A 21,263-nucleotide genomic window follows, 5' to 3' on the forward strand; every position below is an offset into this window, starting at 1 on the left:
AGTCAGGGGGGGTTGTAATCACCTCCTTTTTAGTGCTTTCACCTCCCTTCCTGAGAAGTCAGAAAGGGTGTGATCACCTCCCCTTGGGGGCTCTGTCCTCCTTGAGGAGTCAGGGATGGCATGACCACCTGTGTTCTAAAACAAAAGAAAGCAGGAGATGTAATGGGCTGAGGCTTGAGTTGATACACTGAGGTCCCAAGCATGTGAGGCTAAATGGTAATTGGACCATACTCTATTAATACATACACTTGGAGAAAGAATTGCCCCTGCCCACTCTTTGTGCAAGTCCTGATGTGTTGTATAGGAAATGATGATTTTGGTGGGTGGAGGCAGGGGAGTGGAAAGGGAAGCTGAAAGAGAGACAGCTGGCTAGTTTCTTGACACAGCTGCTTGCATTGCTATTGTGACTCCCCTTCACTTGCAATCCCCCTTCATCTCTGCTGGTTGGCTTCCTGTTGCAGCTGCCCATATTGCTATCGCAATCCCCCTTCACCTCAAAAAGAATAAACATTGAAGATTTTTCCCTTAACCTGAATTCCTGACTCCGGCTGATTTTAAATACGTGGTCATCACAGGAAAAACACCAACTTGGAAAATAAATCCAGGAAAGACAATATAAGAATAATTGGACTACCTGAAAGCCACGATGAAAAGAAAAATGTATACAACATTTTTCAAGAAATCAGCAAGGAAAACTCTCCTGATTTCCTAGAACCAAAGGGAAAGAATACACTGATCTTCTCTGAAAGAGAACCCAAAATGAAAACTGCAAGAAAACTCCCAGAAATATCAGATCAAGGAGAAAATACTGTAAGTAGGCAGAAAGAAACAATTCAGACATCTAGGAGCCACAATCAGGATTACTCAGGACCTAGCAGTTTCCACATTAAAGGATGGAAGGGCCTGGAATATGATAATCTGAAAGGCAAAGGAGCTTGGACTACAACCAAGAATCAACTACTCAGCAAAATTAAGCATTATCTTTCAGGGGAAAAGATGAATATTCAATGAAATAGGGAATTTCCAATCAAATTCTGATGGAAAGCCCAGAGCTGAACAGAAAATTTAACCTCCATATACAAGACTCAAAAGAAGCATAAAAAGCTTACAGGGAAGGAAAAAAGCTGTTTTTTAAAGGTTAAAACATTTACATCCCTACAGGGGAAAATGATATTTATACCTCTTGAGAACTGTATCTTTGTTACAGAAGTTAGAAGCTGTATACATCTTCAGTCCTCTTTCTCTATAGCTGTCCATTGATTCCAGATAGAACTAGAGGAGAAAGCGAGACTCCTGACTTTGCCCAGCCCTCCTCCTTCACTAAATCAAATTCACTAGCATGTTATGGCACCACCTCCCTGATGTGATGATCATTTTTGAGAATGAAGGACAAACAACAACAATAAAAAGCATTAAGTAAAACAAAATCCTTACGAGATTCTTTCTGTACTATTGTTCTATTAACGTTATATGATTTTTAAGAGAAGTTAGAATCCGCTTTTATAAATGACGCTCTCAGGCTCAGTTAAAGTAAAGATAAAATTTAATTATACAATGCATGGGATAGAATGCTTGCAATAACAACACATACAGCAAATAATACACAAAAGGCAAAGAATAATAAGGATCATGATTAGAATAGCAGAGAAAGAGAGAGAATACATTACTCAGTACGATTGAGGGAGCTTCAACTCTAATTGGATGGCTGGGAAGGCCCCGGTATTTCAGCCTGTGAGTCTCGATCAGGAAAGTTCTAGGCAGATCGTCATCTCCATAGGTGAGGCTTCAAAGTGGAGAATGCTTTGCCCACTTTTTATAGGGGTCCAAACAAAGAAGGCTTTGGGCCAAATGAAGACCTCATCTAAGACAAGGACGCACCAACTAGGGCTCCGGTGGTTATAATCAAATGTTGGATTAATAAGGGGGCCAGTCCTTATCAACAGCAACAGTTCCAAGGAGTGGCGAGTTCCTGGAATCATATAATTGGAGCTAAAACACCGGTGGTACATGCCTGTCTTACAGATTAAAAAGGAAAGAGTTGAAATATATGTTCTTATGGGTCAAGGAACGGTCAGGTTTTCATAGGAGAAGGAGTTAAAATATATGCTCTTGGGGTGAGAGAGTAGTCAAGTCCTCACAGGGGGAGTCACATCCTTCCTCGATTGGGTTCTCATGGTTTACATGGGAATTAGGTTCATATGGGGAAAGTCACGTCCTTACAATGATTTGAAATGAACTTATTACTAATAAGGAGATTTCTTATTCAACTATATTCTAAAATATATGTTCGTATATATATATATATACACACACACATATAATCTAGTGGGGTTATCATTATATATTTAATATAACCACCTATAATCCTTTATACTATCTTTGGGAGTCCTAATGTATAGTAATATGGGATTCTGTGTCCACACTAAACCTAGTGCAACATGGTAAAATTTTAAAAGTGAAGCACCAAGAGTTTGCCTAAGGATGGGCAAATCAATTCAAATCAGAAAACTGGAGTAAATTAAAGTTTACATGTACATTTGGATTGAACCCCAGAATATTAATCATTTAAGCAAATCTTTTAGCATGGTTTTCAGTCTTCTTTCCCTTCCCTCCCTCCGTTTCTCCTTTTCTTTCTTCCTTTTTCCCTGGAGAATTATTCTTCCCAGATCACATATTACCAGGAGAAGTTTAGAAGTCTATGGGAAAAGGGACTAGAGAAAGGGACTAGGGAAAGTTCTTATTTCAGTTGTATAAACAATTTCCTATTCCAATGAAGATTGACACCATTTCTGAAATTTACACTCTAAGAAAGTTGCCTTAGGTACTGAAGAGGCTAAGTGACTTTCCTAAAGTCGCACAGGCATTATGGATTATAAGAAAACTTGATTCGAGGTCTTCCGACATGAGGCGGGTGGGCGCCAAAGGATCCTAATGCCATTTTCATTCCCTTGGCACCAGGTTTCCAGTATGTCCCAAGTCAGGAAATAATTTAAGCAGTAGGAGGTATTAGCTTCGGTAGAACTCCCCCACCCAAAAATGTTTATTCCCAAATCCTGAGGGCGGATCAGGCTTCCAGGAATCATCCCCTACAGCGTAAACAGGACCCACCCAGAAGTGCTTCTATGTATATATATATATATATATATATACATATATATATATATATATATATATATATATATAGAGAGAGAGAGAGAGAGAGAGAGAGAGAGAGAGAGAGAGAGAGAGAGAGAGAGAGAGAGAGAGAGAGAGAAGTGAAGTGCTCTATTTGGGGTTATTCTCCGAAGTGTGGAAGGAAGCTGCAGCAGCTGCACTTAGGTCTCCTCTACAGCTAAGGCAGGTAAGCAGAGGCAGACTGAGCTACTGGCCAATACTGTGGTTCCTTCCTCATACAGCTGAGTACTGGGAGGGAGCGGGTGTTAGAGCAGGATTGCCTGCGGGGTAGAGAGGGCCCAGATGTACTGATCTGCCTAGTACACCTTGCTATTTGGCCCTAGGTGGGTGCAGCCCAGCTCCGAATTTGGAGTCTAACTTCCCGCGACTTTGTTCGCTGCCCCTGTGTCTGAATTTTGCAATCAGATAGAAAGTGCATGGACCAGCGCACGCCCCGGCGACAAGAGCACGAGAGGGAGTTTGTAGTTTCTATTTTCGAGACTTCGTAGCGCTAGCCTGGCATGGAAACCTGGCAGACGCGTGTGAATTCTGAACACTTTCTTAGAATGTCTCTCGGTTGGGATTGAGGATGCTACTTTTCTCCACTTCCCGGCTTCTCTTGCCACACTGAGGCACGTCTTCTCAGCCTGTCCTGCTGTTTATGAATTATACATATATTGTTGGGGAGCAGCCAGCTGAAGGACACTTAACGTTCCCGGAAGCTGAGACTCCATTGAGATCTCCGGATCCCAAACTTGCGAGCATCCCCTAAACTGCTAAAACTGAATTGAGGGAGCCTTCAACCCTTCTAATGTTGAGATGCTGGGCTTTTGGACCCGACAAAGTATATCTGAGTTGCGGACCAGTGTAGGGAGGTTTCTCAAAAGAATTTTTAGGCAAATCAAGAGCAAGGATTTTATTTAGAGGAATATATGGGGAAGACAAATTTCCTGGAAGTAACAAGGAAGAATACTCTTTAAACAAGGATTCTGTCAGTTGGAGGGTTAAACCTAAAGGGGAGTTAGCCAATTTAGTGAGGTATAGTTAAGTTCTTTTATTGAAGAAATGTAACAGAGGGCTTTGACATCATAATTCGCGTGTTTAGATAAGGTAATAATGGAGTTGTACGTTTGTCAAAGCTAAAAATTCTATCAGAATCAGAACTTAATCAGAACTTCATCTTAGAGTGTGGAACTGTCATAATAATGCATTTAAAGAGACCCAATAAAGATCAAAATGTCTAGATAGTCAATCATTGCTTCTCCTTGCCTGCCTCTGCTTTTGCAGCATCTCCTCTCTCTCTTGCTGAGTTGTCAAAGATCTAGGGCTACACCCTAATCACTTCCTTCTTCTCAGTGCTGTGGTGGGGGCAGGAATCCAAGGGAATTTCTGAAAGCCCTGATAGACCCAGCTACTGGGTTCCAGATAATAATTGTCCTAGAAATGTGAGGAAAGAGGAAGTGAACCTACAGAAGACTCCTTATAGCATGTCTGCATGGGGGGATAATTGATTGGGGTTATTTATACAATTTTAGAGTTGTCCATAACCACAGAAGATGAATAACTCAGAAGGGCTGAGGAGTCTAATCAAGGTTACACAGCTAGTTATTGGCAGAGCCTATACTAAATCTCAGGTTCTGAATCCCAATCCTGGGCTCTTGGCTTCAGCCTTGTGGATCATACCAAGTGTTCCAGCTCTAAGTAGAAGCTGTAAATGCTAAAAATGAATTGAAAATAAAAATAGAAACTGAATGCTTTGTGATTATGATGATCGGACTTGGCTCATGGGAAGAAATGATGATATGTACTTGCTTTCATTGGAAAGATGAGGATTCTTGGGTGTGCAATATTGTGGGGAACTGATGTGTCTTCTGGTTTTGTAAAAGCCTTATTGTTCTGAGGGAGGATCTTGATAGGGGAATAGATGGAGTGTTGGCTTTGAAATCACAAACACTGAGTTCAAATATGAACAAAATCACTTGACCTTATTTTCTTCAATAGTAAAGTGATAATAATAGCTCATAGCTCTCAAGTAGGTTGTGAGGATCAAATCAGAAAATATTTGTAAATCACTTAGCAGAGTTCTTGGCACATAGTGGATGCTATAGAAATGCTTCTTCCTTATTATTCTTTTATTTCCTATTGGAAAGGGTAGATGTTTTAGGAAAATTTCATGTGGACATATGATCGTCCCATATGCTATACTTAAGAAAGGCCCAGAAGAAACTCTCAGAATTTCCCACCTAACTGTGGGAATTCATCATATCCCTAAATCAAGTACCCTAACTCCTCTGTTTCTCTGGCCTATAGTAGGCACTTAATTAATATTTATTGACTATCAAACTCTCTATTTGCTTTAACCTAGTTTCATGTTGGTTTTGATTCTACTCTTTCTTTTTAGTTAAAGATCCTATTTTTCTCACTTTATTCTATAAACTGGTTACATGGACTTCTACTTCGGTCTCATGAATTCTGACATATGGCCCAGTCAGATTTTGTCTCACCTTCCTGTTTAGAATTTTGCTCCATTTCAGTCCTCTTTGATTGGTTGGGACTAAGGAACCATGTGACTGATCCTGTTGATATGTAGCCTTTCCGCTCTGGTTTTGCATCAGCTGTTCTGATAGACCTTTAATTTCTTCTATTGGACCCTGTGAAAAGTAGACTCACAGGGGCTTTGAGTCATCTTATTGCTGAAAGAGGTAGGAGGAAGAAACACACACACACACACACACACACACACACACACAGTGAGTGAGGCAGAGAAAGACACACAGAGAGAGACAGAGATAAAGAACACACAAGTGTTTGAACATTCAAGCATAAAGAGAATGACAAAAAAAAAATGGGAGATCTTGAGGAATGCCTACACTCAAGGCTAGAGAAGAGGATAGAAGAGAAACAGAGACATCTGAGATGTCAGAAAATCCAAGCAAAGGGAAATTGTGAGTGTGGGAAACAAAGGCATAGCTATGTTTCAGATGGAAGGAAATCAAGAAGAATGAAAGTTGAGAATTGGAAAGCAATTTCAGTAGACTGGAGGAGATATGATTAAATTTTTAAACAATTGAGAAGTGAGTTGGTGATGAGATAGTAGTCACATCCATTGTGTAATCATCTTCAAGAAGTTCAACACTGAACGAGAGGACTGAGTTGGGAATATTTTATAAAGGAGGGAGAAAGTTGAAAAAAAAGTCTGAATTGTTCTGTGTGTTTCAGATTGGGAAGAACCAAGTACATTAGTGTTAGAATCCTTACAAAGTGTTAAGTCACTTATCTAATTTAGCATGGTACTTAGCAAGTTCTCTAGCTCACTAATGTATTTAAGTACTCATTGAAGTTCATACTTTGGGGAGAGCCAGAATTCAGTGGAAAGATTGAGAAAGCAAGTCAGTTGAGGAGATTGAAAAGCCAGAGACTGTAGTCAGGCAGAATGAAGGATTCAGAAAAGGAGAGGCTGAAGCTGGCAGAGGCAGAGGCAAAGGACTAACAACAGGAGCTCTTGGAACCAAGGAGGGAGATAGGCCTCCAAGAAAGCTTACCAGGCTATTTTGTAAGAAACAATAAAGGATTGAACTGTCTCCAGAAGCCCCGCAAGAAATCTGCTCCCAGAGAACTTTATATTTTAGAAAAGAAGAACATTACACATGGATCCAGGTTAAAAAAAAAAATTAAACAAATCTATAGTCATATGAAAAAATGTTCTCAATCACTAGTGATTAGAGAAATGCAAATTAAAATAATTCACACCAATCAGATTAGCTAAAATGACAGGAAAAATAGTGATTACTGTAGGAGGAGATATGGGCACACTAATAATTGTTGGTGGAGTTGTAAAAGGATCCAACCATTCTGGAGCAATTTAAAAATATACCTGAAAGGCTATAAAACTGTGCATCACTTTGATCCATTAGTGCTACTACTGGATCTATATTCCAAAGAGATCATAAAAGAAGGAAAAGGAAACACCTATGCAAAAATATTTGTAGCAGCTCTTTTTGTGGTGGCAGTTAAGTTGGAGAAAAGATCGCAGTTTCTGATATCTTTCCCTGCCAGAGCATTTTCAGGATCTTCCCAAAACAATTCGAAAGGATATGATTCAGGTACACTGTCCAGGTTTTACAGCCATACAACAATGAGATCTGCTCTGTAGACCTTCAGTTTGGTAGTCAGTCTAATACTCCTCTTCCACACTTTCCCTCTTGACCTCCCAGACACTGAGTTAGATTCTGCACTGTGTGGGTCAAGCTCATTATCAGTATTTATATCTCTGCAATGTATACTGCCATGGAAAGTCAACTTATTGACAGCATTCAAAACTCCATTTGCTATAACAAATGGTTCCATACGTGGAGGCCGTGGTGCTGGCTGATGGAGCCCCTGGGTTTTCTTGGTGTTACTTGTTAGGACAAAATTACTCCAAGCAGCATTGATTCTATCCATGCTTTGTTGCATCTCAGCTTTAGAGGCTGCACTGAGTGCCCAATCATCTGCGAACAAAAAATCATGCACCCAAACTCCCTCCACTTTAGTTTTCTCTTGTGGCCTTTTCAAATTGAAGAATTGATCACCAGGGCAGCAGCTGACTTTGATACCATGTTCCTAAAGGCATTGAAAGCATTTGACATCATGACAGAAAGCATCATGCTGAAAAGCATGGGAGCGAGCACTCAGCTTTGTTTCACTCCCTGGTGACTGAGAAAGCTCAAGAGCATCGTCCATTGTCCAGAACCTGGGCAGGGATGCCATCATGTAACTGACAGACTATTGCATCATGATCTTCCTACTGACAATTTTTGTTCTGTCATTTACAAGTAGTGCAAGAAAGCAAGTTCATCAACACAAGAAAAGTTTGTAGAACTAGTTAGTTTCCATGAAAAAAATCTGAGGATATTGCATATAGAAAGTTCAATATGAGTCACCAATGTGTACAAACATTAGAAAAACTAATCCAAGCATAGGCTGCTTTAGGAGAGGCACCTCCTGCAACGGGAAGGCAGTAACAGCTACACTTTGGAGGTGATCGTGTTCAAGCCCCTCATTTTGCAGATAAGGAAATTGAGATGAAATACCAAGTCCAAGGACATACTGATAGTGAGTGCAGAGCTGGTACAGGAAGCCCCTTCTGCTGACTCTGGATCTATCCCACTGCTATGCTGCTGCCTTGTTACTGGTCCTGAGGATCACATCTGCATTTCGAGGGGAGGGTGAAGTGGGTAGAAAATGGAAGAAGGTACTTTGCAAGAAGAACTGGGGATGTTTAGTTTGGAAGAGAAAGGTTAGTAGACACAAGATAGCTATCTTCAGGTGTTTGAAAGATTGGTAAGAGAGAATGATTAGACTTAACTCTGATTGGTCTGAGAGGGCAGAACTCAGAGCAAAAGGTAGAGGTTACAAAGAGGTAGGTTTAGGCTTAATGTAGTAAAAACATCACAGCAACTGAAATTGTCTAAAATTGCAATGTGTTGCACTGAGAGATAATCATTCCCTCTAGTGAAAGGACAACTTTTTTGATATGGGTTTGGCTGGATAGTTTTGGAGGTCTCTTTTATCTCTTCTGTGATTTTTTGATTGGAAACCTTGGCTTTGTGCTGACATAGATGTTGTAAAAGGTGTGACTTATCTCAGTAATCACTCTGGTTCTGAAGAGAAGAAAGATTCCTCCCTGACTTTGCTTCCTTTTCTACTCATAATACATGCCAGCTTTCAGTATATAACAATACAGGGACTAAGTAGCTTCTTTGCTAAAATCAGAATTCCTCACTCCTGTTGGTTATTGAGACTTCTTTAGATTGTCTGATTAGTCTAGACCCTGATTTCTGACCTTAACACTGTTTCTCTCTGCTTTTGATTTGTCTGGTCTCCACCTTATACATACTTACACCTGTAGTTTGTTCTTTTTCTTCCTTTTATGATATGACTTTATGAACTTGACTTTTTTTAGCAGCAGAAGAGAACATTGTAAATATTTTCTATTATGTCTTTTCTTTTGCTACTTTCCCATTTGTTGACCAAGCTAAAATATCTGCCCAATTCCCACAGTGCCCTTGTCCTTACCCTCCCTTGGACAAATATTCCTGTTCCTTCCTTTGGGGCAAAAGAAATAGCCCTTGCCTTTCCAGAAGAGATCTTATGGAAGTGTTATCCACATAAGTATTTACTAGACAAAGGATTGTGGGGTAAGTGCCAGATGATGTATCCAGGAAATTGTTGTAAGTAATTGTCCAGGTAATTTTTTTAGGAGATCAAGTAGAGACTGTTATTAACTAAAGTGGGAAGCTTTGTAATATTGGTGCAATTTGAATTAAGCTTCAGTAGAAAGTTAGGGTATATACAGTTAGTATGAGTGACATTTTAGGTAGCAGTTCTAAACTTCAGCAGGAAGCTAAGAGGTTTTTTAGGTGATCAGAAAGAAATATTAATCACTTATATTTCCATTTGGGGAGCAAGAAATTGATAAAAAGTCTCTTGTAAATATCAAAGCATTTTCTAGATATGTCATAAAGATAATAATAAGGAACAAAGCTGAGATTATTGGCATTTCTCCAGTGTCCTATTCTTAATTTGTATTATTTTGTTCATTTACAGAGGCAACTATTTACTGCAGTGAATATAATAAGTGAACTTGGTAGTCAGGAAGACCTGAGTTCAGATCTATCTTAGATCCTAATTACTTGTATGACTCAGGGCAATTTAATTCACTTACATTTGCCTCAGTTTCCTCATCTGTAAAATGAGCAAAACAATAGCACCTATCTTGCTGGGTTGTTCTTAAAATGAAATGAATTAATATGCCAAATGTTTTATAAACATAAAGCCCTTTGTAAATGCACTTTATTATTTGTTTTTCAAGGTCCATTATTGGAGATGATGTGGATTCTAAATGGAATAATTGGATGTACACCAAAATGTTCTATGTTCATGTATTATGTCTCTTTGTCTTCTCATTGTAGATTTGCCATGATGGCTGCACTCTCAGAAGCAATCAACACTTTTACCTTGAATGTTTTTAAAGAAATTAGTGAAAAAGACAGCTCACAGAATGTGTTTTATTCCCCCCTGAGCCTTTACTGTGCCCTGGCGATGGTCTTAGAGGGAGCCAAGGGAAATACTGCTGCACAGATACAACAGGTACTGGGAACTAAGAGAAACAAACAAAAAAGCAAACCATATGAAACATTGTATTTCTCAAAAGTCACATCTCAAAGGAACTGAGCTTTGTCAGTAGTGCAGCCATAGAGAGTTGGGGAAATGAAGCACAATATGTGGGCGATCTGTCTACCAGGAGTCCTCAAACTACAGCTCATGGGCCAGATGCAGCAGCTGAGGACATTTATCCCCCTCATCCAGGGCTATGAAGTTTCTTTATTTAAAGGCCCACAAACCAAAGTTTTTGTTTTTGCTATAGTCCGGCCCTCCAACAGTCTGAGGGATAGTGAACTGGCCCCCTATTTAAAAAGTTTGAGGCATTTATGGTAGAAATGTGCCCAAAGTTACTAATGCAGAATAATCTTACCTTCTTACCTTGATCTGAGGAATGACTAGAAGGTCACTTTTTGGGGAGGTGGTGGAAGGAGTGAGAAAGAGAAAGATAGGAATTGCAGTAATGTATAATAAGTCTGGAAAGGCAGGTTGGAACCAAGTTGTAAAGGGCTTTAAATGCTGAACAAAAAGGATTAGAATTTATTCCTAAAAGCAATAGGGGGCTAAGAAAGCTTATAGAATAGCTGAGTGATAGACTCCAATCTTATTTTTAAATGCTTTTAGTCTCTATGAAACTTTCAGTTGAATTTCTTTTGAGCATTTCTTTATTGTTTTAAAAGAAAAGAAAACAGTACTAAAATTCTATTTTTTTTCTTTCTAAACAGGTTCTTTCTTTAAACAAAAGTACAGATGTCCACCACAGTTTCCAGTCTTTTCTTGCAGAAGCTAATAAATCTGGTGATCAATGCTTGTTAAGAATTGCCAACAGGCTCTTTGGAGAAAAGACTCATGATTTTATCTCAGTAAGTCTTGTTTATTATTTCTCTCTGTATAAACTTAAGGAAATTAATGACATTTTCAAGTTATGGAAAGATGACAAGTATCTCATTTGTTGTCATGCTATAAAAATTCATTTAGAAGTATTTGAAAAAGTTAGGTCTGGGAACACAGGGTTATTTTCCATACTTTTTAGGGATTAATAGTATGGTCCAGGGGACATCAGCAAATTTCACCTCTGTTATTTACTATTAGGAAGAGTCATTTCACTGGACCTCAGTTTTTTCCTAAGTAAAAATGGAAGTGTTGGACTGGATGTCTTCTAAAGTTTTTCAGTTCTAAATCTGTGATCCTGTGATGCTATAGAAAATGAATGCTGGGAGTAATCATCTCAATCTGACAGTTGATTTTAAAATAACTATTTATTGATTTATTAAATACTATTGGCATATCATTTAGCTTCCTCTAGATTTCCTGATTATAGTCACTGATTTTTAAGCAATCTTTTTGTGTTAATAAAACTTAAATGGATTTAATAAGCCCTGATGTCTAATTTTTAGGTCTTTAGCTTCATTAGAGTAAAGACTTAAAAATGCATCCAAGTCAAGCACCAAGATTAGGAGTCAATTCATGGAGGTCTGTAAAATGATTGTGACAGTTAGGAAGAAGGGATCCAAAACTTCCTGGCAGTGTACTGATGCAATTTAATTATGGACTTGTGACAATTGGTTATGTTGTTTATCTTATTGCTTAGTCTTTTAAGGAATCCTGTCAGAAATTCTATCATTCAAAGATGCAAGAACTTGATTTTGCTAATGCATCAGAGGAAGCAAGAAAATATATAAATAAGTGGATAGAAGAAAAGACTGAAGGTAAAAAATAATGGGATTTCATTTTAGCTATTTCAAAAACGTTGAGTATTGAGTTTGTTAACTCTTTTGTAAAGTATTCAAAAGGATAAAAGCAACAAAAAATGTGCAAAAATCTGTCCGGGAAATGTTATTAATTTTCTTTGTTTTTCTCCTCATTTTCAATGTCCTCAGTATAAATAATTCTTCTGAATATAGCAATTAGCCTAGAGAATAAATCATTTCCAATCACAGTACATTTCTCTATTGGTTGAATGACTCAAAAAACATTCTAATCTTAGGAGTCTGAGACTTCCCATTTTATGATGCTGTCTACAGTTTCCCATCCACCTCATTACCATATCCTCATTCAAACCAAAGTAAAAACTATTCTCCTATCTTTTTGTATCTTTTAAATATGTATGCTTATATGCAATCATGCAGTACATATTTTATAATAATGACCATATTTAAATTAACTCATTTTTTCCTTCCTCTAAATTATGAAAAAGATGCACTATGAATTTCAGGACCATGTACTTTGTGGAACCTCATAGAATTATTTTTGTGATTGGAAAATATTTCTTTCAACAGATGGTATAGTACTAAGTAAGGAGGTTAGGAAGTTCTAGGGATGGAAGCAAGATGTCAGAATAGAGAAAGCTCTTGTTTTGTCCCTCCCAAGATTTCCCTCTAAACAGCCTTAAAAGAATGCCTCAAATTAACCTTTGGAGGGGGAGAACCAAGAAAAGGTAAGAGTGAGACATTCTTCCAAGAAAGGAAGAAAAGACTTTGAGAAAAGACTGGAAACTTTGGTGGACATCTGTGCCTTTCTTTAAAGAAAGAACCTGTTTAGAAAAACAAAAAGTATAGCTTTAGTATTTATGGGGTCAAAAAAAGAGATTGTGACATGGGGATAGTGACTGACTTAGAGCCCATAACTTAGTGATAGAAGCAAATGGTGATAAGAGAAGCATCAGCAGATTTAGGAGAAGTCGAAGATGGAAATGAGACTTAGACTGGTTAAAAAGAGATTACAAGAGACACCCATGTCAGCACTAGATGCAGGACAAAATACTATTTGAACAACACCATAACCCATACCCACTTCTGAGTCATAACCAAAGGGAGAAGAGGAGCCCTGTCAGTGAAGAGGGAGCAGAAGCCCTAAGGAGCATTATCACTTGTGGTTTCAAGGGATCAAGAACCCTGAGGAAGAATATTGTTTCTGGTCCCAAGAGAACAAGGGTCCTGAGAAGCAATGTTGATTGTAGTCCCAAGGAATCAGGAGCCTTGTGGGATAAAGAGTACAAAGTACAAAGAAGGAAGCACACCTCTGACCAGATCATAGGAAACAATGAAAACTTCAAAACCCCAGAGTTTGCTCTGAAAAGTAGCAGTTCAAACAGACTCTGCTTTAACATAAAATGTCAAATTCAGAACTAGGGCAAAATGAGCAAAAAATAAAAAGAAAGTAATCATAAAAGGGTGCTGTGGTAACCAGGAAAATCAAGATACAGATTCAGAAATCAAAACAATTATGAGGAAAGCTTTAAAAAAAAGCAATTAGATACAGTCATAACAAATTTCCTAGAGCAGGTGAAGAATGATTTACAAAGTAAAATAAGAGTTGTAGAGGAAAAATTTGGTAAAGAAATGAAAATAAAGAAAAAATTTGTGAAAAGACAACAGGTTGGTAAATGAGGCACCAAAAAATTTAGACCATTTTCTGTAATAAATATTGATGCAAAAAAAAAACATTTAGAAGAAGATGAAACTTATATCCGGAATGTTAGACTAGTTCAATATTAAGAAAATTATATTATTAATCATATCAATAGCAAAATCAATCAAAATCATATGACTTTCTCAATAGATAAAGAAAAGGCTTTTTTTTTTAAAACAAAATTCAACACTCATTCCTATTAAAAACTCTAGAAAGCATTGGAATTAATGGAGCCTTTCTTAATAATAGCTTTTTATTTTCCAAAATGCATGCATAGATAGTTTTCAATATTCACTTTTGCAAAACCTTATGTTCCAAATTTTTCTTCCTTTCTTTGTCTCAGCCCCCTCCCCTAAATAGCATATGTGTCAATATGTGTCAAACATGTCTAATTCTTCTGTACATAATTCCACATTTATCATGCCACACAAGGAAAATCAGATCAAAAAGGGAAAAAAATGAGAAAGAAAAATGGAAGCAAACAACAACAAAGATGAAAACATTATCTTATGATCCACATTCAGTCTCCACAGTTTTTAGATTTTTTTTTTAGATTCAGATGGTTCTCTCCATAAGGAGTCTATTGGAATTGGCCTGAATCACCTCATTGTTGAAAGGAGACATGTCCATCAGAGCTGATCATCACATAGTCTTGCCGTTGCTATGTACAATGTTTTCTTGGTTCTACTCACATTAACTCCACATAGCATCAGTTTGTTTAAGTCTCTCCAGGCATTTCTGAAATTACCCTACTGCTATTTCTTATAGAATAACAATACTCTATTACATCCATATACCATAACTTATTCAGCCATTCTTCAATGGATGGGCTGCCACAATCATTTTTGCACATGTGGGTTCTTTTTCTATTTTTATAATCTCTTTGTTATAAAGACTCAGTAGAGACACTGCTGGATCAAAGGGTATGCACAGTTTGGCAATTCTTTGTGTATAGTATAGAGTCTTTCTTAAAATGACAAATATCTATCTAAAATTAAAAAGCCTTCTAACAGATTTGAACTTAAAGCCTTCCCTTATGATTAAGGCCGAAACCAGGACATCCATATCACCAGTATTATTATCTTAGTAATGCCAGCTTTGGCAATAAGAAAAGACAAAAGAAATTGAAAGAAGAAAATCATTCATTGAGAAAAACAAAAAGCATGACACTTCACAGATGATATGATGATATATCTAGAAAATCAGAAAAAAATTAGTTGTGACAATGAACATGTTTAGTTACAAGATAAAAAATAAACTCAAATAACTCAGCCATCTTTCTCTGTTCTCCCAGCAAAACCCAACTGAAAGATAGAAAGTGAAAGTCCAGTTAAAATAACAGCAGATGAAATAAAATACTTGGAAGTCTATCTGTGAAGACAAACCCAGAAATTTAAATGATTATAGTTATAAAATTCTGCATTCAGAACCAGTTTTAAATAATTGGAGAAATACCAAGTGCTCAAGCATTGGCCCATGCCAATATAAAAAAATAATATTTCTCCTTGTTAATTTACTCATTCAGTGTCATATTAAATAAACTAGCAAAGAATTATTTTATATAGCCAGAAAAACAACAATAAAATTCACATGGATGAACAAAGGGTCAAGAATAAGGGAATAAATGAAAAAAAAAAAGAATGATAGAGACTTAACAGTATATGATTCTAAACTATAATGCAATATTCATGAAAACAATCTGGCACAGGGTAAGAAATTGTGTGATGGATGAGTGGATAGATTAAATATATAGTCAAAATGAACATAGGTAATATTGAATGATAAATCCAAAAATGTCCAAGATTTTGTAGAAAGAATTCAGCATTTTGAAAAATTTCTTGAAAACTGGAAAGTAGTTTCAAAGTAACTAGAAATAGATTTATGTCTCACAGTATATATCAAGGTAAGATAAAAATGGACAAATGATTTAGACCTCAAGGGTGATATCATAGGCAAATTAGAGGAACAGGGGAAATTTTCTTATCAGATTTATACCTAAAGGAAAAGTTTGTGACCCCAAGAAAAAGATTATGGTGGGGAAGCTAGATGGCCCAGTGGATAAAGTACCTACCTCTGGAGTCTGGTGGACCTGAGATCATATCCATTCTCAGATACTTAACACTTCTTATCCTTGTGACCTTGGGCAAGTCACTTAACCCCAATTGCCTTGCCCCCTCCACCAAAACATTAAAAAGAAGAAAAGGAAAAACAGAAAGAGAAAGATTATGGGAAGTAAAATGGATAATTTTGATTCCATGAAACTAAAAACTATTTGCACAAAACAAACAAACAAAAAACCTAACAACCCTAATACAGTTAACATTAGAATAAAAGGAGAAAGTAAAAGAAAATTTTAATATCACCTTTCTCAGATAAAAGTCTTATTTCTCAAATGTATAATTGTCTAAACCAAATACATAAGAATTAGAGCCAGTTGATAAATGTTCAAAGATTATGCACAGGGAGTTTTCAGAAGGGGGAATCAAAATTATTGTCACATTTTAAAAGTGAACCACATCACTACTGATTAGAGGAATACAATTAAAACAACTCATTTTATGAGTCATCACCTTATATGTGTCAGATTAGCTAACATGATAAAAAGGAAGTAACAAATTTTGTAGGAAAAATAGGGACACTGTTGGCAAAGTTGGGAACTGGTCCAACCATTCTAAGGAACATTTTTGAACTACACCCAAGGAACTATATAATGTTGCATACCCTTTAACTCAATAAGACTACTAGTAGGTCTGGATCCCAAAGAAATGAATGAGAAAGGAAAAGGACCCATATGTACCAAAATATTTATAGAAGCTTTTTTGTGGTAGCAACGATTTGGGAATTGAAGGATTGACCATCGATTGGATGAAATTGTGGTATATGATGTGATGAAATGCTCTTGTGCTATTATTAGTGATTAGCAGGTTAATTTCAGAAAAAACCTGGGAAAAAAAACTAAAATGAACTCTTATAAAGCAAAATGACCAAAAGGAGGAGACCATTGTACATAGTAACAGCAATAGGGTAATTTTCATAATGGAAATGTGAAAGACTTAGGTACTTTGTTAAAAAAAAATGATTCAAAACAATTCTGAAGGACCTATAATGAAAGATACTATCTATCATCAGAGGCAGAACTTAGGAACTTTGAAATTGATTAAATTTGGATTTGGATAATTAAAAAAATTTTTTTGTCTTTTATAATATGGCTAATATGGAAATAGGTTTTGTATGTCTTCTCATTTATAATCAATATCAAATTGCATATCTTTTCAAGGAGGGCATCTGAGGAAGAAGGAGGGAAAGAATTTGGAACTCAAAATTTTAAAAAGTTAATATAAAATTATATTTCTATGTAATTGGGAAGTCTTTGGTAAAATAAATTAAAAACATATAAGGGAACAAAAGCTACAACAAAAACTGAAAAGCCTTGGAGTCAGAAAACCCAAATCCAAAACCTATCCTTTATTAACTCTATGAATTTGAATAAGTATCCTCACTTTCCCAGGCTCAGTTTCTCTATTTATCAAGGGGTATTATCCTAATATATAGAAAATCTTGTAAGGTTTTTGTGAATCTACATGAGATCCTAAATCTTAACATATTTTGGATTTGTAAAGAGGATTTTTCTTTAAGATACTTACAGAAAGGAGTGATGCTGTGTAGCTGAAAGTGTTGCTTTCTTGCAAGCTGATCATGATAATCAGAAGTATTTTTGTTACATCAAAACACAGAAAAGAGTTCATTATGTATTTTTCCTTGACAACATTTAATGAAGAGAGGTTTGCAATCTTTATCACTGCATGACAGTGCTATGTGAAGGTGAATGATTATACTTGTATTCCCTGTTAAATCATATAATCACTGTTATAATGATGATGAAGAGGAGGAATATCAGTAGGGGGAAACTGTCTTGAACTATTTAGGGTTTATAAAATGATTCTATATGATAGCTTATTGTTTTAGATATGCTCATGGCTACATCTTTGCTAAATTTAATCTTTAATGTTTTAATCCAGGTAAGATTGTGGAACTTCTCACTGATGATTCCATTAATCCATGGACCTCTCTGGTACTTGTGAATGCCATCTATTTCAAAGGGAAATGGGAGAAAACATTTGACAAAGATAGAACAAGAGAACAGATGTTCAAAATCAGCAAGGTAAGTGGCAATTTTGCCATGTCCTGGGACCTCATCAGAAACTTGGACAATGGGAAAGAATCAGCACATTCCCTTTGTTTCTTAAGATATTTCTTAAGATCTCTTAAGAGCTCTAACAACACATGGCCAAACTCTTCCTTTTCTTTACTTAATTCTTTCTTGCTTCATTTTTGTTTTTCTCCCCTGGGAGGGGTCTCCCTTCATCTTTTCTTTCTGTGTTCTAATAGAATAAAGAGTTCAATCTTATACCTCAGTTTTCCTTTACTTCACCAGTTAGCCCAGCCATTTTTCTTATTTCCAAACCTCAGAATCTCTCATGACAAAATCCCTTGTAAGGCAGCTTTCTCGCCATTTCTGTGTATTTAATTACTTAAAAATTTGCCGTGGTAAATCATGGAAGAAGAGAGCATGCTTTTACACTTGTGTGTTTCTGTTTGACAATAGCTTTTGTCCTGGTAACTGGGGACATATGTGGAAATTTACTTTGAACCAAGGCAAACCTAAGAGAAGTGAAAAGACCCTCTTTGGAGATAGCTGTTATTTTTCTCAGCTAGATCACTGTCTGATCTCCTGTTATTCAGGTTCCTCTTTCTTCAGGAGACTTTTGCTACTTTCTTAAAAAGAAGTCTTTTGGCCTAAGCTTAACAGAGTTTATCAGTGGTCTAAAAGATCTTCATTCTTTTCTATCCGACTCTAAACTTAACACTTTCCCTTTTCTTTGCTTAAGCATACTTTCTCTCTTCATCCTGTTTTATCCCCTACTAGGGATAAATCTTCATATGTTCTGATATAATAAAGAATTATCTCATTGAGCTCAGAGGCTAGAAAAGTGTTGAACCTTCCCATTTCATAGAACAGACTAGAAGTGCAAAAGAACTTAGAGGAGAGGGATCAATGTGAGTTTATATCATCAAGTAATAAAATGTGTTACAAAGCATAGAGACTTTTGGGGATGTTGATATATATGTATGTGTCTATGTATATGTAGGTGTATAAGGGCGTGTGTTGTGTATACACACAAATCTCCATATATACATACATATACAGAAATCCAGAGAAAGCATTATTTATCTGAAAACTTTTCTGTTAACTGTCAAAACGGCTGTTAAATACATCATATTTCAGGGAATAAACAAAATTCTATGAATAAAGAAGATTTTCTCTATTAGTGTACTCTTATGTCAGAAACTTCATTGGTAATTGGTAATTTTAAAACTTTTTGAATATCAATTGAAGATGAGATATGATACATAATATTATTAAAAAGTACCTGGATATGTGGAAGTACCCCTATGATTAATGTCTGTTTTCTATAACTTACATTATCAGGGAGATGCACTGGAAATAGATTAACGCATAATAAATAGACATATTTATCTCAAGGATACTTCCACAGGACCTATATCAAATTGCTTACTATCTTAGGGAGAAAGGAGGGAAGAGACAGAGGGGGAAATTTTGGAAAAACAAAATTATATTTTAAAAAGAATGTTTAAAATAGTCTTTACATGTAATTGGGAAAAAAGTGCTATTTGATCGAAAAAATATTTTACAATCCAGAACAAAACAAAAAACAACACACATACTAGTTGAAATAATGTAAAATTTTCTACAAAATTTAAAGAGAACATATAAGGATTTGGGAATTGAGAATGGTTAGGAATAGACTCTTCTCTCCACTTCCTTTAATACTTACCACCTCAAAAATATGTAACTCTTATGAGTGTGAATAATGCATTTTGAGTGAAATAAAAGAATTTGCAGTTTGATTTTCAATTATGGTGCACATAGATTAGTGACATATGAAAGTTCTTCCAGTGGGAATAAAGTTTGCAAAACACTATCAGTTTAGATGAAAAAGTAATAAAAAAAAATTTGAGAGAAACTCATTCATACTGAATATTAATTGCGTACTTGATTGTGGACTTCGTTCAGTTTTCAGCCTTTCTTGTTTTTATAGGAAGAAGGGGAAGAAGAAAACAGAACAATAAGTCCTTTACTTAAAAGAAGTCCCATACAAAGAAAAAGATTTAAGAAATCTTTGGTTTTAATATTATTTTTGTTCATATATACCTTCCAAGACCTGCTCTATGTCAGAAGAAAGAATAAAAGAATAAAAAAAAATTTCTATGAATAAATACAGCCCATTTCCATTTAAGGAAACAAACCCCAGGACAAGAAAGCATCAATTCTGTAGACAGTTGATTTATACCCTCAGAGGGTTTTAGTCTAGAGACACGAAGTAAAGGTACAAAAATATGCTTTTTTAGGAAGTTGTGTTGATTTTCTTTGCCTCCTTCAGTTGCCCTGGATTCACTTTGATGTGCATTCATTTCCTTTCAGGAGAAGCAGAAACCAGTACAAATGATGTTTTTGGAATCAAAATTTAAGACAACCTACATAGAAGACGTGTCTACCCAGGTTCTAGTTCTGCCTTATGTTGGAGGACAAATGGATATGGTCATTTTGCTTCCAGATGAGAACACAGATCTAAAAATGGTAAGAGAATGTGATATGCTACCTACTTTGGTAAAAATTTGGAAAAAAAATTGATCAGAGCTGGAATCATTTCATCTGAATTTTAGCTTTAATGATCCAATCCTTTAAGAGTCATCTAGTGATAGATCTATGACTGAAGGTTACAGAGTGTTATCTCTGTGTATATCACAAGTAAGTGGAGTATGGTTTTGGAGGTCTTGGAATTCCTTGTATTCAGGAACAGGTCCTGCCTGTGGAAGGTTATAGCAGCAGGATGCACCTGAGACTAGTTAATTTAGAATCTCTAATAACATTTCAGAGTCTGGAGTTACTACAATGAAAGGGGAGTGAGTTTCCTGATCCTGCTGAAGTGGACAAGGAGAGCAGAATGGGAGCCAGATAAGCAAGAGCTCCAGATGTAATTGGGAACCACTGAGACTTAAGAGACATTGTTGGGGAAGGAAGTCTGGGTAAAGAAATAGGTCAGCAACAAGCCCAGATTCTAGTCTTTGATTGCTTCATTGGAGGAGAACTGCCATTTAGTAGCTCAGAGAGACTAAGGACTGATTTTTTTTCCTTTTCTTTCTTATTTTAATTAATTTATTTTTTTAGTATAACTTTTTATTGACAGAGCCCATGCCTGGGTGATTTTTTAAAAAACATTATCTGTTACACTTGCTTCCGTTTCAACTTTTCCCCTCCTTTCCTTCACCCCTTCCCTCAGATGGCAAGCAGTTCTATACAAGTTAAATATGTCACAGTGTATCGTAGATACAATATATGGGTTCATAACCGAACAGTTCTCTTGTTGCACAGGGAGAATTGGATTCAGAAGGTAGAAATAACCTGGGAAAGAAAACAAAAATGCAAGCAGCTTGCATTCATTTTCCAGTGTTCTTTCTTTGGGTGTAGCTGC

At 36.4% G+C, this 21,263-nt stretch overlaps 3 protein-coding genes across 3 annotated transcripts in view; all 3 read left to right on the plus strand.

Annotated features, from left to right (window-relative positions):
* Positions 1-3,253: 3,253 nt before the first annotated feature.
* The window catches only part of LOC127543695 (serpin B6-like), a 236,161-nt gene continuing 218,151 nt past the window's right edge, over positions 3,254-21,263 (plus strand). Inside the window, exon 1 of the mRNA XM_051969941.1 lies at positions 3,254-3,340. The gene's annotated coding sequence lies outside the window, so the exon portion shown is untranslated. The remainder of the gene's footprint in view (positions 3,341-21,263) is intronic.
* LOC127543697 (serpin B6-like) overlaps positions 3,254-21,263 on the plus strand; it is a 131,123-nt gene continuing 113,113 nt past the window's right edge. Inside the window, exon 1 of the mRNA XM_051969950.1 lies at positions 3,254-3,340. The gene's annotated coding sequence lies outside the window, so the exon portion shown is untranslated. The remainder of the gene's footprint in view (positions 3,341-21,263) is intronic.
* LOC127543693 (serpin B6-like) overlaps positions 3,255-21,263 on the plus strand; it is a 60,970-nt gene continuing 42,961 nt past the window's right edge. Inside the window, exons 1-2 of the mRNA XM_051969932.1 lie at positions 3,255-3,340; positions 10,107-10,284. Coding sequence (XP_051825892.1) covers positions 10,114-10,284 — 171 coding nt within the window. The 5' untranslated portion in view covers positions 3,255-3,340; positions 10,107-10,113. The remainder of the gene's footprint in view (positions 3,341-10,106; positions 10,285-21,263) is intronic.

This window comes from Antechinus flavipes, chromosome 1 (genome assembly GCF_016432865.1).
Source record: "Antechinus flavipes isolate AdamAnt ecotype Samford, QLD, Australia chromosome 1, AdamAnt_v2, whole genome shotgun sequence".
In the NCBI taxonomy this organism is placed as follows: Eukaryota; Metazoa; Chordata; class Mammalia; order Dasyuromorphia; family Dasyuridae; genus Antechinus; species Antechinus flavipes.